This window comes from Vanacampus margaritifer, chromosome 1 (assembly GCF_051991255.1).
Source record: "Vanacampus margaritifer isolate UIUO_Vmar chromosome 1, RoL_Vmar_1.0, whole genome shotgun sequence".
Classification (NCBI taxonomy): domain Eukaryota; kingdom Metazoa; phylum Chordata; class Actinopteri; order Syngnathiformes; family Syngnathidae; genus Vanacampus; species Vanacampus margaritifer.
In genome coordinates, this window is record NC_135432.1 from 24,351,437 (window position 1) to 24,367,837 (window position 16,401).

At 42.8% G+C, this 16,401-nt stretch overlaps 1 protein-coding gene across 3 annotated transcripts in view; it reads right to left on the bottom strand.

The window, feature by feature from the left end:
* The window catches only part of LOC144063919 (forkhead box protein J3-like), a 77,462-nt gene that overhangs the window by 28,355 nt on the left and 32,706 nt on the right, over positions 1 to 16,401 (bottom strand). For 2 of the 3 annotated variants that reach the window (XM_077585916.1, XM_077585926.1), the window contains 2 exons: positions 6,270 to 6,344; positions 4,674 to 4,757 (listed from right to left, as the gene is read on the bottom strand). The exons of the other annotated variant lie outside the window; for it this stretch is intronic. In XM_077585916.1, coding sequence (XP_077442042.1) covers positions 4,674 to 4,757; positions 6,270 to 6,344 — 159 coding nt within the window. The remainder of the gene's footprint in view (positions 1 to 4,673; positions 4,758 to 6,269; positions 6,345 to 16,401) is intronic. 3 annotated transcript variants of the gene reach the window in all.

Sequence of the window (16,401 nt, forward strand, 5' to 3'; positions counted from 1 at the left end):
GGCAGCCTGAGGCCTTGTGTGGTAATTAACTGGAACATAAGACTGGAATACTCTCCCTCCGCTCCCTCATCTCCTTGTTATCTAGTTCCCCTTGCAGTGTGACTTTTTCCTCTCCGTCTCATCGTCTAATTTCTCTCTGGATGCTCTCCTTTCGCCCCTTCCCATCATTTCTCCTGCCTCCTCTGTCTTTTACCTTCAAAAAGTCTGATTGCGTATTTTGTCACTGCAATCCCGCCTGAAGCCTGAATGCCTCCCGCTGGAGATGCGAGCAGGCAGGTATGCAGCCCAAACACACACACACACACACACGCACACACAGACAAACAGACACACAGGCAGACAGACAGCGAGAGATAATGATCAAGATTCAGCAACACAGACAAAGACAAACGATGAAAAGAATGCACAAGACTTGCTATGATTAAAGAGAGGGATGGTTTTCTTTAATGAAATGACAGTGTTTGTGTGTGTGTGCTTGTGTGTGTGTTAGGCAGGCAGACATTGATAATACAGAACTAAAACCACTGTGAGGTAATGAACGTTAGCCTGCCATGAGATTATGTTTTTTCAATGCTGAAGGTACCCTAGCGCAGTTGTTTCAAGGTGACTACATGTCCTCTTTTACCAGGTCTTATCCAATTTTGACATTTTACAAAAAGCATCCAGTCTGCAATTAATTTCCTGCCTTCTTCCGTTGCACTGTGACTTGTCCCACCTTCCTGTCCATCCGCCTCTAACATCATTGGACAAAATCTCACTCTTGCTTGCAGCACCACTAATTGGTTGTGATGTCATTCTGTCCTTGCCTCCCAATTTAAGGGCTACAACCAGCCCGTCCTAAGTAAAGTGGGTTTAATGGGGCAGTGCACCCCCAAATATCCTCCCTTCACATCACCCTTGCACATCTATTCAGGGAAACTATCAACCAATGTTTCATACACAGTGTATAAATTCATCATTATCATTAATAATGTACTTTCCTTTTTACACTTACTGTAAAAATATTGCTGTAGCATAATTAGACGTTATTTATCAATTGCCATATATGAACATGCAATGTTAAACTTTTTTTCTTGTTTACTTAAGATTAAAATTTCTGTTAATCCCTCCTTCTGTTAATAGTATATTGAACTTTATTAGTTGTACTATATGATTAATGACTGTGGGTGTTTATGTATAATGTTGTTGTGACACTTAAATGTCGCTCATTGGATAAAGTATCAGACATATGATATCTCATTATTACAGACATCGATGTTAAGAATACATTTTGTATTTGAGGTTGTCAACAGTTTCTTAATAAGCTCTGTGGTGCTCTTTGAACATGGAGCTAAGCATACGTAGTTAAAATATTAGGAGTGCAACGGTTTCAGATTTTGGTGTACGATTATAGTCTAAAAAAAACGCGGTTTTATGATTATTCTTATAGATATTTAAAAAAAAAATCACATCAGCATTGTTTGAAAATGTTTATTTTTAACAACAATAAATAATTGGAAATACATTTTTAAAAAGCTGCTGCCTTTTAAAACAAATACAGCACACAAATAAGTAAAACAATTAAATATAGTTTCAGAATTTGAAAAGCTCAAATTGCTTTTAACTTTAGGTTTATTTTAAACAAGTGAAAAAAAACCTATAATAATAAAATATAAAGTAGCTGCCATTTCAAACATAAATAATACGCTTAATGGTATGTATTTCCCTTCTGCTCCCATCTCGCGAGCAGAATACGTACAGATTAGACATAGGCTTTTAAAATAGCCTATGCCAAGATACGTTTTATGGGAGTCCCACTTCAAAATCTCGGCCTATGGCTGAGCCCTGTGTCGTTGTGCGGTCACTAAATGTGCCGTGAGGAAACAGAAGAGCTATGAACTATGAACTTTGCACCTCACGTGAGTTTAAACTGACGGACTGTTGTGAGCGGAAATACCCGGTGTTGTTGAACGGTTGTGGTTATATAATCCTGATGTTTAAAAACCACGGTAATCGTAAAACCGGTTAATAGCTGCACCCCTAAATATGATGCACATCGGTTTTGACAGGTTATTCTTGAACAGTACTTTTTCTTTAATTGTTCTTAATTTCTACTAAAGTGTGTCACGTCTTAGCTACAAAAAGAAAATGAGAACCAATGGTCTAACAATGCAATTGTTTAAGGCAGCATGAGGACAAGAGTAGTAGAATTTAAACTCGGCACTGTGAGCGCACTCAAAAGGCAACGGAACGGAAAATTCACTCGAGACACCATTTCAAGTGGCGCCATATCACTGAAGACAATTATACAATGAAGACTCGCAGTTACTTTCTTCAGGCCGATTAAAGTTTAATTTCTGTATCGCCCTATACCGCAGACGCCTTGCACAGAGAAGAGTGTGTGAGGCTTTGTGTCATGTGCTTTACTAGCAGTGCAACCATTTATGTCTAGCGTTGGCCCGTGTTGAAAAGGCTCCATTCATCCACAGTGTCTTCTAACCCGCAACCACTCATCCACTTCAACCAACCCCAGGGCCAATTAATGCAGTCACTCGGATGTTGTACACATATAGGCCAATGTAATGCCCACCCAAAATGTCTCATTATCTTGGGATATGGGAGGAAGTGAACTGTAGCAGCAATGTAGCCTGCACAAATGTGTAGAAAAAAGTGGCATTATTGGATTTTAAAAGCAGCAGCGAAAAATGAGTTTGCACAGGTCACTCATTACGATGGCGACATGATTGCAGCCCTAACTGATCCGCAAAAGAAGTGGTACATCAAATTTAAGGTAGTAGTTAACTGAAAAAAAAACGTTTTTTTCCAACAGTTTCTGCACCCAAAAACTGAACACAGTAAAGACCGGAAAAAAAATCTATGAATACAAGCTTAACGTCACCTAATGACACAAAAATGCTATGAATCGTCACCAGTCTACTCATGTCCACTTCAACCTCTGAAAATATCAAAACAATTCCCCCAGTACTTTGGATTTTATGGGCATTTTTCTCACCACTCATTTCTCTCACATAATGTACGTAAACTTACATGCACAACTGTACACGATAAGGCAGAATTTAGCTAGAAATCCATGGAAGACTACATCACAAATATATAATACTTTATACTCTCTCTCAAAAAAAAAGACAAATATATAATAATTAGTAACAACATGACAAGCCCTTATAGCCCTAAAGGTACATCAATGGACTTTTTCAGAGAGGGAATTGACTGATTGCGACCCTTCATATTCAGCTCATCAATCACAGTTCTGTGAAGGTGGTCGAAAAGGAATACCAATTTTACACGTAGTTGACTGCACTACATCAAATCGAGCCTTTTGGTGCACTGAGGAGCGCATCTAATCTTCTTTACAAGATACAATAATCAGAGCATACCCAGAGAACGAGGTGACGTCTGGAATGGAGAGCTCGCTCTGCTTGCTTTGTATTAACATTCACAAGTTCACGACTCAACCAGCCGCAGTCTGCTGGGTTGATGCAGGGTTACATATATTTATAACCGCGGCTGCTGTCAATCACTTTCCCCCAAAAAAACATTTTCATTCCCCCTTGCATCTACTCAGAAGCTTGTACCTGCTGTTTTCTGTGGCGTCTTGAGCACGGAACAAGTCTACCAGCCTGCAATTAGCGCACACTTACATCTGGGTCAACCCTGCTTGATCTGAAAGAAAATAGCATGCCGCTCAAGTAAGGTGTGCATATGAGATGCCACGCTTGCTAGAGGGCGTGCAATATAGTCAAGAACAGCCTTCTGACTACATACACAATCTAAAGGGGTTCCAGAGAATAGTTGTGGCCTAAAATCTGCCTTTACAACAGACAGAGAGGTAGTCATTTAAAATTGAACTTGTACTGTATATGTTTATTATTTGGGTTGTTGCATAGGTATTCAAATGCACGGTTATACTAAGAGCTGTTTCTAATATTGTGATTTTCTTGGTTTTCTACCTAAAATGACACCAGTGTAAACTACAACCTCACAAATTAACATAATGTTCAATGAAAGGCCCTTGGAATGTGTCAATCAAAAAGGAACATTAATACCTTTTATCAAGATAGAGTTGTTTTTAAAGTTCTTCCATTGGCTCCGTGTGGCTGACTTGTGTAGGTGGGGATGTCAATGTCACTCAAACCAATTATATTAAAGTGCATTCAGACATCAAAAAATGTCTGTAAAATTTCATTTTGTGTTTTTCTTTTTTTTTCGAGACGATTTAGTTTGTATTACTGAGGTGTGTGAGCGTAACATGTTCATGTTAATGTAAAAAAATCGGCAAAATTGAATATCCCTTCTCTCGGATTAATAAAGGCATTTCTTCATTCCAAAAATGCAACCTCTTGCTTGTTTAACATAAGCTGGGGAAAAAATGAAGCACCCAGGAACAAAATTACTTTGAGGGGAAAGCTGCTTCCAAATGTAATGGAATTCAACTCCTCAGGTTTCTTAGATAACACCTTCATGAGAAATGTGTTGCATGTGAGGTCACAGTGACCTTAACCGTCAAGTGTATCATTGTAGCAAGTCTGCCAAGGACAATGAACAGTACAGTTACTTGTAATACAAAATTTGCATTTGTGGAGTGAATGGTGATTATGGTCCGATGTTGTATTCTGTACAAAAACAATCCCAGCGCTTGCATTCCATCATATGCAAGTGAAAACACAACTTACCCTTTCTCCAGAGCGCGGCCTCTTCTTCGGCCTGCTGGGTGCAGCGTCATCTTTAGGGTTGGTGTCTATGGCCCAGTAGGAACCCTGCGGGAGGACGCCAGGAGAGGAAAGTTACGATTAATGGCCATTTTATGTCAAATTTGTGTTCAGGGGCTCAATTAGTGGCCTGATCTCAATTCTACAGGGCCCCTTGGAGAGCTCGAGTGCCCACCAGGGATGGCATAAGATTAAAGGAAAAGTCAACACAAATGTTTTTATTTATAATACGCTGTTTGTGTTTTTAGCTATTTTGGGGGGAGGGGGGCGGACATTTTGACACTTGCTGTCAACTGAAAATGTCACAGTTGCTCAGTTAACAACCAATCACAGCTCACCTGTTTTCTGAGTTTAGTCATAAGACGTTCATAAGCACAGCCGTGACCTGAGCACTGAGCAACTGTGATGTCATTTTCAGTCAACAGCAAGTGACAAAATGGCCGCCCCCCTGAGATGGATAAAAATGGGTGGATTTTACTGTTTAGAGTCATATTTCATACCGTGTTTAGAATAGTGGGACTGCGTAAAGCATATCGCAAGAATTTTTTGTTGGTTGATGGATGCACTTCCCTTTTCAAGGTCTAATGGCAATCTGGTACTCTTTCTGTCTTCCTTTCATTCTTCCCTTTTCTTTCTTTATTTCCTTCCTTCCTTCCAATTACCACTTTTGCATACATTTTTAGCAATATATAATCATGTGATATTTTAATTAAATTTTACATGCAAGAGTGAAGAGCTTTTTGGGGATTTTTTTTTTTAACAGGTTTGTGTGATTAACTCTTTCAATGAAAAAATGAGTAACATATGTGTTCCTAAATTGTATTCTTTTTGGGGTGTAAATGCTGGGGAAAGTGTGTGCGCCTTGTTCTTCCATATCCGCAACCAAGTTCCTTTTCCATCCTTCATAAACAACACTCAAGCCCGGCAACATACTCGCAAATAAACAATGAGAGCGAGGAGTAAATCAATTTGCTCTGTGATTTCCTCCCGGAATCTCCCTTTCATTTTCTCTCCTTGACTCCCAAAGAGGTCCAGAGCAGCAGACATGGAATTTCAGGAGGTTGATCCAGGCAGCAGACGCGCACACATACATCTAGACGCACACACATCTCCCTCCCTTTTTCCTTCCACTCCCCCATCTTTCTCCTCCCCCTGTCTCTCAGTCCCACATCACTGAACAGTACACAGCCAATTAACGTAAGCACATGCATGATTTAGCTTCTCGCCTCCCTCAATGGCTTCAAACAGCCCATGTTACGTTCAAGTTCTCTCCCACCGTGTTGCGCTATCGACCACTTCGATCCGGGGTGTGAATTAAGGTGCCGGTCAGGTCCAAGCCGGGCTAATCAAGGGGGAGCCGCTCGCTTTGTGTCTTTGCAGACCTCCACTCAAGCTCAAGGATTCACTCTGAATTATTAAAAGCTTCTTCCTTCTTAATTCATTTTTCAAGGGTCCCAAAATCCCAGCAGCATGGCGCACCCCCTGACGAGGGCACAAATGTGGCACGAGGTTGACTAAACACGTAAAAAGTAACGGTAGCCATGTTGGAGATTGACTTACTTTGCCGGGATCATCTTTGGAGCGAGGCACTTTCAGAAAACATTTGTTCAAGGACAGGTTATGTCGTATTGAATTCTGCAGAGAGAGAGGGAAAAGAATGCTGTGAAAAGAAGTAACCCAGCATCAGGGAGAAAAAAGTTCTTATAATTAACACAATACATATTACATTTGCACTTGTAGGTTACTACATTCACTCCATTTGCTGCCCTGAGACGGATGTAAAAATATTGCATGACCTCGAATGGGTGACAGAATTCTAAGCCTCCTTGTGGAGGTGTAGAAGTGATTTTCCTTGTTACTCAGGAGGCTGGTCAATATCGTCAATCTCAACGGAGGATTAAATTTGGGGACGAGGCCACTTGACCAAAATTGACGCAAGATGTCTCCAACATTGAGTCATCATTGGCTTTTGTGTGGTCCACCCACACAGCCAGGCAGGCATCTGTGAGGTTAGAAGAGAGAAAGTATTGCAATTTTGAAAACACATTTAATGTGCCTGTAGCATATTTTGGGATGTGAGAAAAAGGCTTATCCTGTTCAGGGTCACAATTGAGGCAGGCTACACCAGACGCATATCGTGAGACTGAGCAATGAGCATGTGACGGTTATTGCAGTATACATACATACATACATAATTAACAAATTAATCATACAATTAATAAAATATTTGCTTATCACTGACTTTACAACAATGAACAATTCACACATGCACATGAACACACACATAGCCTTCACATACATGTTTTCAAGCATCGACATGTAAATGTTTTAAAATATCACTCACCAATACCAACACTTTAATAAGCCGGTGTATTCCGATAATTAAGTATTTACAACATATAGTATATAGCGGCATGGTGTTTGTTATTCTATGATGATCAAAGTTCTTGTTAGCACAGAGTTTTTTGCCTGTGCATTATTGTACATTATAATCTGGCTTCGCTTTGTGTCGCTAACCTTGTTCCTCGCTGCTGATGTGAATCTGTCAAGGCTAGTGGCAATCAGGGTTAGTCTTGAGTCATTCGCTAAAGACTTAACTCATTCACTCCCAACCATTTTCACTGAAGCAACTCCCTTCGCTCCCAGCTGTTTTACTGGATTTTGATTGCTTTTGCAAAGCCCACAGAATATTGTGCTCTATTGCTAGAAAAACATGGAACCTATCAAAAGAAACATTAGAGTCTCTTCTTTCATCGGGAAAAAAAGTATATTTGTATCTGTTTCTGTTTTGCAGCAATTAGCAATATAATATAGCTAAGTTTCATTATTATTTAGACATATGTTGAAAACACTGGGAAAATGAGCTTTTTTTTCCAACATGGCCCTGGTTGATCTCTTATACTCTGCTGCCACCTGCTGGCTGTTTTTTGTAATAACTACAATTGCTTTAAGCGACCTATTCATTTTTTTTTTTTTTTTTTTTTTTTTTTTTTTTTTGGGAGATCTCAGTATTGATCATTTGAAATGTCATCATCATTGTTCTCCCTTTTTTTTTTTTTTTTTTTGTATGTGTGTTTGTGCGTGTGTGCGTGCGTGTGTGTGTGCGTGCGTGCGTGCGTGCGTGCGTGCGAAAAAAAATAAAAATAAATAAGAATTCCCATACCGTTCACCTAAACCGAACACTTCAAAATCCAGCCAGAGTCGTGGGGCCGCCAGGAGACCCAAAGGGGGACCAAAGAAAAGAAAGAAAAGCGAAGCCCAGCACCGACCAGACACCACCCACCGGGCCACTAACCTTCACCAACCCCAAAGACATCCCAACTCCAACAAATCAGGGAAACCTCAAGGGCCCAAAGGAAAAACTGAGGAAAGGTAGAAAGGACAGACGAAGCAGAGTGAGATCCACAGACACCAGCCTCCACCGAATCAATGACCTGAGGGAGAAACAAATTGTGTCTGAGTCTCGATAGATGCTGGTGTGGTGGATCTAGCATGCATGAAAATCTCCACCAAAGAGGGGAGCCGTCGACCTCCGCCAGGACAGAGCAAGCGCAACACCTCAGGGCCCCCCAGGCCGCGGCCGCGCCAAAGGACGACCCCCGGGCCCCGCAGGGGCCACCGGCCGGAGAGCAAACCCCGGAGCAGGAGCGCCCCCCACCCCAACGCGGCCCGCGCCCCCAACCCAACGCAGCAGGACGGGGCACTGCAGGCCCACCAGGCACCCCACCGGCCCACAACCCCCGCTCCCCCCGCGACCCCCCCGCCCCCCACCCCCGCCACCCACCCCAACCCAGCCCCAACCGCCCCCAGGTCCCCAAATCCCCAGACACCCTCCCCACCCCAGCACCCCCCACCCCGGCACCCCCACCACCACCCCCCCACCAACCAAGCCGCCCCCGCCCCCCGCCCCCACCCCCACCAACCGACAGCCCCCCAGCCCCCGACCCCAGACCCCGGGGACACACCGCACCCAGGCATCCGCGCCGAAGAGGGGGCCGGGCAGCGGAGCGGAGAGGGCACCCGCGCCCACCCCACCACGCGGAGGGACGGAACACCAGGGGCAGAAGGGGAGATGGGGGCACCGGAGGACGGGCGGCATCCCCGAACCCCAGGCCCAGCGGGGAGAGGCCCCGGTCGTCACCCCAACGATCAAAGTGAAAAACTAACCCTGTTACTAAGTTCGCCAGCTCGCCGACTGGCGAACTCTACCCCTAAACCGTGTGTGTGACCCCACCCAGTGTATATACATAAGTGTGTGTGTGTGGTGCATTAAAATTGGGGGCAGGTGAACCGGAGCAGAGGGAAATGATATCCCCCCCTGCTCCGATCCATCCGCCCCCCAGGCATGTCAATGAGCGTATGTGGTGCATTAAAATAAATTAATGGGGGGGGGGGGGTGCACACGGACAGGCGACCGCAGCACTGCTTCATACCGCGGCCGCCCCAACCGATGCCCCCCCCCCCCCAGTTGTGTGGTGCATTAAAATTTGGAGGGGAGCTGCAGGGCGGAGACGGTGTCTCCACCCCACCCCACTCCCCCCCAAAGTGTGTTATGTGCCCTAAAATGTATTGTGCAAAACTAGTGCAGTGAGTTAAGAGGAGCGACCAGCTGGGCCCCCCCCAACCGGGCGGGGGGGGGGAGGCGCACCCGCCCACCAAAACCCCCACCCACCCCACCGGGACCCCGGCGGGGCTTGCCCCCCGGATACCGGGGCCCGCCCGAAGTGCCCGGAGGCCCACCGGAGCGGGGCGGGCACAACACCAATCCCGCCCACTCCCCCGGCTCCCGGAGCGCCGAGACCCGGGCCACGGACGGAACCCCCGGCCTAGGGGAGGGGGAGGAGGGCGGACAGGGGAGGGGGAGGGGACGGGGGAAGGAGACGACAGGAAGGGCAGGAGGCAGCAGCAGGGCCGCAGAGAGAGGGGGAGAGGAGGAGGAAGGGCGACGAGGGAGAAGGGACAGGGAGGCGGAGGACGGGCGGGGAGAGGTGAAGAGGGAGAGGAAGCAAGGGGGAGGAAGGGGGAGGGGAGAGGGAACCACGGGGCACCCCGGCGGCCCACAGGCCCCGACCCGCGTCGCCGGACCCAGAGCGACGGACCGCGCCGGGGCGGCGCCGCCCCGGACACCAGGGAGAGCCCCGCAACACAGCACCCACCACGAGACCCAGGGAACGACCAAGACGCAGCCGCCACCCAGCAGCCAACAGAGGGGCAGACCCGCCCACGCCCAGCCAGGGGGGACAGCACCTGTAGCGTTAGTCCCCTGGCATGCAGTGAATCCGAATATTAGCCTTTAGTGCCCATTGGAGGTGAATCTGTTCGATCCTGTTGGCAGCAACTGGGTTCCTGACTATAAAAACACAACCATTAGTAACAAACTGCCAAATGCAGAGACATCAATGTAAGTTATCACAATGTGGTGGCTCTCGCTAACAGGCAGAATTAAATAACCAGAATTAGGTTAAAATATTCTATATACGTAGACCATATTTCTATGAATTTTGATATTTGTTTTTTATTTGAGGCCGATATTTTTTCCATTAAAATGTGATTTATAAGGAGGTTAGACCATTGGTCGATATTCAGAGTTTGTTTATTTTTCCAGTTAACAAGAATTGTTTTTTTAGCGATAGTAAGGGCTACAAGTGTAGATTGAAATTGTTTATGTGGTAGGTCAGTTGTTGTTAGGTCACCTAGCAAACACAAGTTTGGAGATAAAGGTATCCTATAGTCCAAGATAGCGGAAAGTTTTTCTAAGACTTTAGTCCAGAAATACATAACCGGGGTGCATAACCATAAAGCATGAAAATAAGTGTCTGTAGTGTTTTGTAAACACTGGAGACAAATGTCGGAGTCGGAGAGGCCCATTTTCTTCATCATATATTGAGTAATGTATGTTCTATGGATTATTTTGTATTGGATAAGTTGTAAATTTGTGTGTTTTGTCATTTTAAATGCATTTTCACAAACTTGAATCCAAAAGTCAGATTCCGGAGCTATAGACAAGTCTGTCTCCCATTTTAAGATGGGTAAAGACATTTTATCCGTATATGAAAGTAACTTATATATTTTTGAAAGTTTTTTTGTTGTTGTCGGAGAGAGCTTGGTAATATCTTTAGCTAAGCCAGGCGGTTGGAGCGTACCCTGAAGTGTTGGAATTTGTTTCTTTATCATATTTTTAACTTGCAGATAATGTAAAAAATTTCCGTTTGTTATTTTGTATTTTTGGAGCAAAGATGTATATGATATAAACATATTATCTGAGAAGAGATGGTGAAGATGTGTGATTCCTTTCTGCTCCCACACACCTAAATAAAACGTTTGGTTGTTAATTCGAAAGTCAGGGTTATGCCATAGGGGAGAAAGCCCACAGGGCTCCACTTGGGCTTTTGTAATTTCTAATGCCTTCCACCAAGCAGTCAGGGTGGCGGAGATCATTGGGTTTTTAAAACAATTATGTCGCTAAGCGTCGTATGTAAGCGACCTATTCAGGTTAGTGGCTGCATCAAAGCCTTCTTTATGCTCTAGCATAAAAAATATATATAAAAAAAAAACATTATATATATATATATTTATTTATTTTTTTTATTTTTTTTTATTTTTTACGTTTTTGGCACCATGGCAATATTTAAAATAGAATGTTTTTCTACGTTTCTGGGAGCAAATGAGTTCATTGCTAGCGGCCACTGCGCATGCATGAGTTTTACTTTACTGGAGACTACCAACAGAACAATTGGCGGATTGTCAAACATACATCACAATGATCTACTTACTAATCCTTTTTGCCCGTTTTTCAAACTGTTTCAGCAATCTGACCCTTGATTTTTATGCTCTGTAACAATCAATGTGGGCATAACGAGTTAGCACGTGCATCTGTCTATGAAAATAGAGCCCTATGTGTAGTTCTACGTAGTGCAATTCTAATCTACACTGCTTGCATTTGAAATTAAGTGAAACATATTGTGGGACGTGGGTGCATAGAATTTAGCACTTGAAGGTCGATAGGTCACAGCCATGCGCAGGTAAAATGCCAATTAACTCATTTGCTCCCAAAAACATATAAAAACGTTCTATTTTAAATATTACCATGGTCTCAAAAACGTATTTATACGTTTTTCATGTTATTTTATGCTAGAGTTTACAGAAGGTTTTAATGCATCCTCTGACCTGAAGAAGTCACTTAAAGCAATGGTAGTTATTACAAAAAATGGCCAGCAGGTGGCAGCAGCATATAAGAGATCAACCAGGGCTATTTTGCAAAAAAGCTCTTTTCCCCAGTGTTTTAAACAGATTCGTGAATAATGATGAAACCTTTCTATATTCTACTAACAATCGCTGCAAAACACAAACAGATACAAATATACTTTTTTCATGATGAAAGAAGAGACACTAATCTTTCTTTTGGTAGGTTCCATGTTTTTATAGCAATCAGTCAAAATCCATTAAAACAGGTGGGAGCAAAGGGGGCTGCTTCAGTGAAAACGGCTGGAAGTGAATGAGTTAATATTGTCATTCATCCAGGTATTCACAACTGTACCAGTCTGGTTTTGCCCTGACAATTACGTACAAGTGACTGAAAAGTACAACCAATGGAGTGGGAGGCTTTAGATAAACAATTTGGCATATGTGATACCAGTGTCTGAGGCTTTTTGGTGGTTTTTGGAACACTGGAAGAACAACTTTGAAAACAGGGACTATTCCACTATTTCTGTGGCAAAGCATCGATACATTTCATAATCGGTGTGCAAAAAAAAAAGAGAAAAAGAAGGCTCATATCATTGCAGGCTAACCTTGCATGAACCTGTTCTCCCTTCAGGCTCCTTTTCTCCACTCATCTGCTGTTGCTAATTAATACCACTGGGGAGGAGGAAGAAGAATTTCTCCACCACATCTCCCTATTCCTTCCACACAGCCTTTGTTTGAGCCTCTGTATCGAGTAGAAGAGAACAGCCTGGTCCACCTGTGCCATAACACGCTCCTCCATGAGGAAAAAAAAACTGCAGCTGTTGAGCTTCTCAGCATTAGCACTGAGTAGAGCACAGACCTCTGCCTTGGCCAAACAATCCTAAATAACAAGCTGACTTGTTAGATTGAGAAATTGTGCAAAAAGCAATACTATTCCACTCCAGCCTAGCAGTTGGAGCTCCATCTGACAGATCAGGTCAGTAACCCTTTTGATGCAATGCAAGTGGATAGAAACAGTAAAAAGAAAAATACAAGCAGATCAAAGTTCAACCAGAGTAACAGAGTATATTTGTTACTCCACAACAAAGATATTGTGTGTACAGTGAAAGGTTTTATAACTGAAATTAATTATGATTATTTCCTATGTGAATAAATTGATTCCAAATTTAAACAAATCAGAGGTCCAGCAGCTTGCGTTTGGAACTAGAGCACTCACTATTAATGATGACTGTGTGCATAGCAAGTTGCGGGTGCTGGTGCTGCTTAATGTGGTTTGCTGAGGGGTGCGGGCTCCTGGACTTGAGGAGGTTGGTTACATAAGGCACGTTTGACAAGCATGGCTGACTTTTTGACAAAATGCAATGTGATATAATGTGATGTGTGACAAAAAGTCAGGTTTGGGGGACACGCTTTGGGGTGGAGTGTGTGTGTGCGTGTGTGTGTGTGTGTGTGTGCTTGATTGTGAGCTTTGCGTGTGGATCAGCTAAAGAAAGTGATCAATGCAAGTACTGTATCCAGGCTGAAGTGTGTCAAAGGTGATTACTATCAAAGTATTCAAAGATCTTTTGTCGCTGCGTCTTCCGGGTGCGTCATCGTAACGATTGGTTCTTGATCACGTCAACCAATCTGTCGTAACGAGGTCGTGCACGCTAGTTCCTCGCTGCGCATGCGCACTTCGAGTGTTTGTAGCATGTAGCGCTGAGCTTCGGATTCAGCCAATCATCGTTGTAGCTCCACCAATCTCAGCGCATACTTTGAAAATGGCTGAGAGCCGCAAGAGGACATCCGTCTATGAAGTGAGGCCGGCTGCAGAGACTGATGAAGATGAAGATGATCTTGCACGTTCCTGACGGGCTTTACTTGAAAAAAAGATAATTTAAAAAAGTAAAAAAGTAAATTTTCTAGATAAACTCTTTGTAAAATGTACTTAAAATGTCGGCGTGTATCAACCTTTACTAGGCCTTTTTAAGTAAATATCACTCCATTTTACAGCGTAGGTGTTTCCCCCGGACAAGCAGAACTGGTAGGATGGTCTTCCGCATGCACATTTTTCAAAAGTGACAAACGGACGTTTGGCTTCTATTTTTCGAGAAGATCCTTGAATAAACCTTTAATCATTTCTGTGTGGTAGGAAAGGGGTGGGATTACCTGAAATGATAGAGGAGCCGAAACAATTAGTTTGCACATGATATTGTGCAATAAAGGGAAAAAAAAGCTTGCATGCCACAGTGTCTAGGGTTCTCAGCATCACCCAGGCACCTTATTATACCCTAATAATGATAGAGTGACAGGTTCACTGCGGAGAAGCATGCTTGTATAATACATATTCAGATTATTGAAATAGGTCCCCCTGTTCCCTTCACAGAAGTCCTCTTATAAGATACATTTGTGTTTAGAACCGGAATATTTGCATAATACATGTATATCATTAGCGTGTGTGTGTGTGTGTGTGTGTGTGTGTGTGTGTGTATCACAAATCTGTACGTTCATAATCAGGTGTGTGAAATAATTAGTCATAACATGCACCGTTTCATGAGGTCCAGTTCAATAGATATATATTAACACATCTTTACAAAAGAACTAAAAATACAAGGTTATAGATTAACATGATGCTTCCCAGTAGACATTTTCAGGATGTTGTCAGGCGCTTGAAAAGAAGAATGAATCATTGACTTAACTAATGTTTTCATGTGGTTCCACGCTATTGTATTTGGTAAGCAAAGCACAAAACACAATATGTAGGGGTTTAACAAAGTGTGCGGTGCCAAAAAACAAGCAAATATTACTAGAGTATTTTTTGTGCATAAAAATCCCCGAGAGCTGACAGAATAGCCTCGCTCGTGTTAAGCACTGATCATGAGCAGCTGGGACTGTCAGATTTTTTAAAGTCGATACTAATCGTTGACTAGTCACTAATGACGTCGTTGATATTTTTTCAGTACGCTTTTTTTTTTATCACAGAAGAAGGGAATTCTTTGCAATAATCAATGTTCACAGACAATACAGCTCATAAGTGGAACATTCATGATAAAATACAAGAGCAAGGACTTCGGCTGGGTCGAGTGATGATATTTTCAGACTGGGGGAAAAAAATCCTCTTGCTTGGTGTGGTAATCCTGTAGCGTGACGTCATTAAAAGGACGCCGTTACAATTTGTTTCTAGAAATCAAGGACCTCTTTGTGTACATTGGAATAATTAGTGACTTTCCTTCCACTTTAATAATTTTGTTCCTCTTTACTGGTTCTCATCACTGACTGACCAAAGCTACACATTCACAACCATTGAAATCTATTCAGGTGACAGACTCATTTTATTCAGTAGTCAGCGCTCCTCTGCAAGCCAAAAGCATGTGGTTAGTGAATACTAGTTGATGTCAAGCTCTCAACCTTATTGTAGAGTAGACTAATCTGTACGGTGTCCAGTTCATAGTAAAAATCGTAACATTTAACATAATTTCATTTATGGTTTCATTTCTTAAAGTAGCATTGTGGAGTTGGTCACTTTTTACTCGTGACTGCCACCTTTGGCCTAAAGCGTAACTGCAGCCTCTGTGTTAAGCTCATGCATGGTGCCACTCCACCCCTCCACCACTCAAGAAACTACACTGACTATGTTTACATGCAGGCAATAACCCTTTTAAAACCCAAATATTGGCAATATTCGGGTTTTGAAAGACCAAGTAAACGTGCAATAACCCAAATATGCTCTTATTCGGGTTTCTAAAAACCCGAATTCACCCCTTGGGTTACTCCTTTCATAACCAGAATACTTTATCCAAATGAAGTAAGTCTGTGCTTCTAGCGTGACAAGAACGGCACTTCTGGAGCAAGGAAGAAACCGACTACTTTATTTAGTGTAGGAAGTGACATGAATATAATGTATTTTATTGACCGTCTAAAGTTAGAAGCGGAAATGACGTCTATTTCTGCCATGATGGTGTCCGTCCTTCACCCCCTTACATCGGGTTATTCCAAACGTCATGTATACGGGGGTAACTCTGTCAACTTGCGCATGTAAACGTGCTTGTCCGATTGCCTGCATGTAAACGTAGTCACTGAAGAGAAGATACAAGCTGATAGGCACAGTTGGAGGAAAAAAAGTCAGGGCTCTTGAACAGAATATGCCATTAAGATTTTGACGTGCTCCAATTCAGTTTTCGAGTTATTTGCAAAATTGTTTATTATATTAGAGTACAATAAATAAAAATGTATTAAAAAAGTCATTGATGATTCCTACAGTAACGGGAGAAGCAGAGTTACGCAATCATATATCCAAGCTGTACAGGGTTTCTGCCTTCTGAGCATCATATGAAAAAATTATTTCCAAAGACAAAGAGAGTCCGAGAACGTAGAAGAAAATACTTTTTAACTGAAAAAAAAAAAATAACTTAGGGTTTGCCATGTCCTCTTGGTTTCGATAAATGTTATGTCATTTCATTTAATTGCTACACCCATTATTTAGAAATTGACTAATTTTGGCAAATATTCCGATGGAATTGTCCATCAG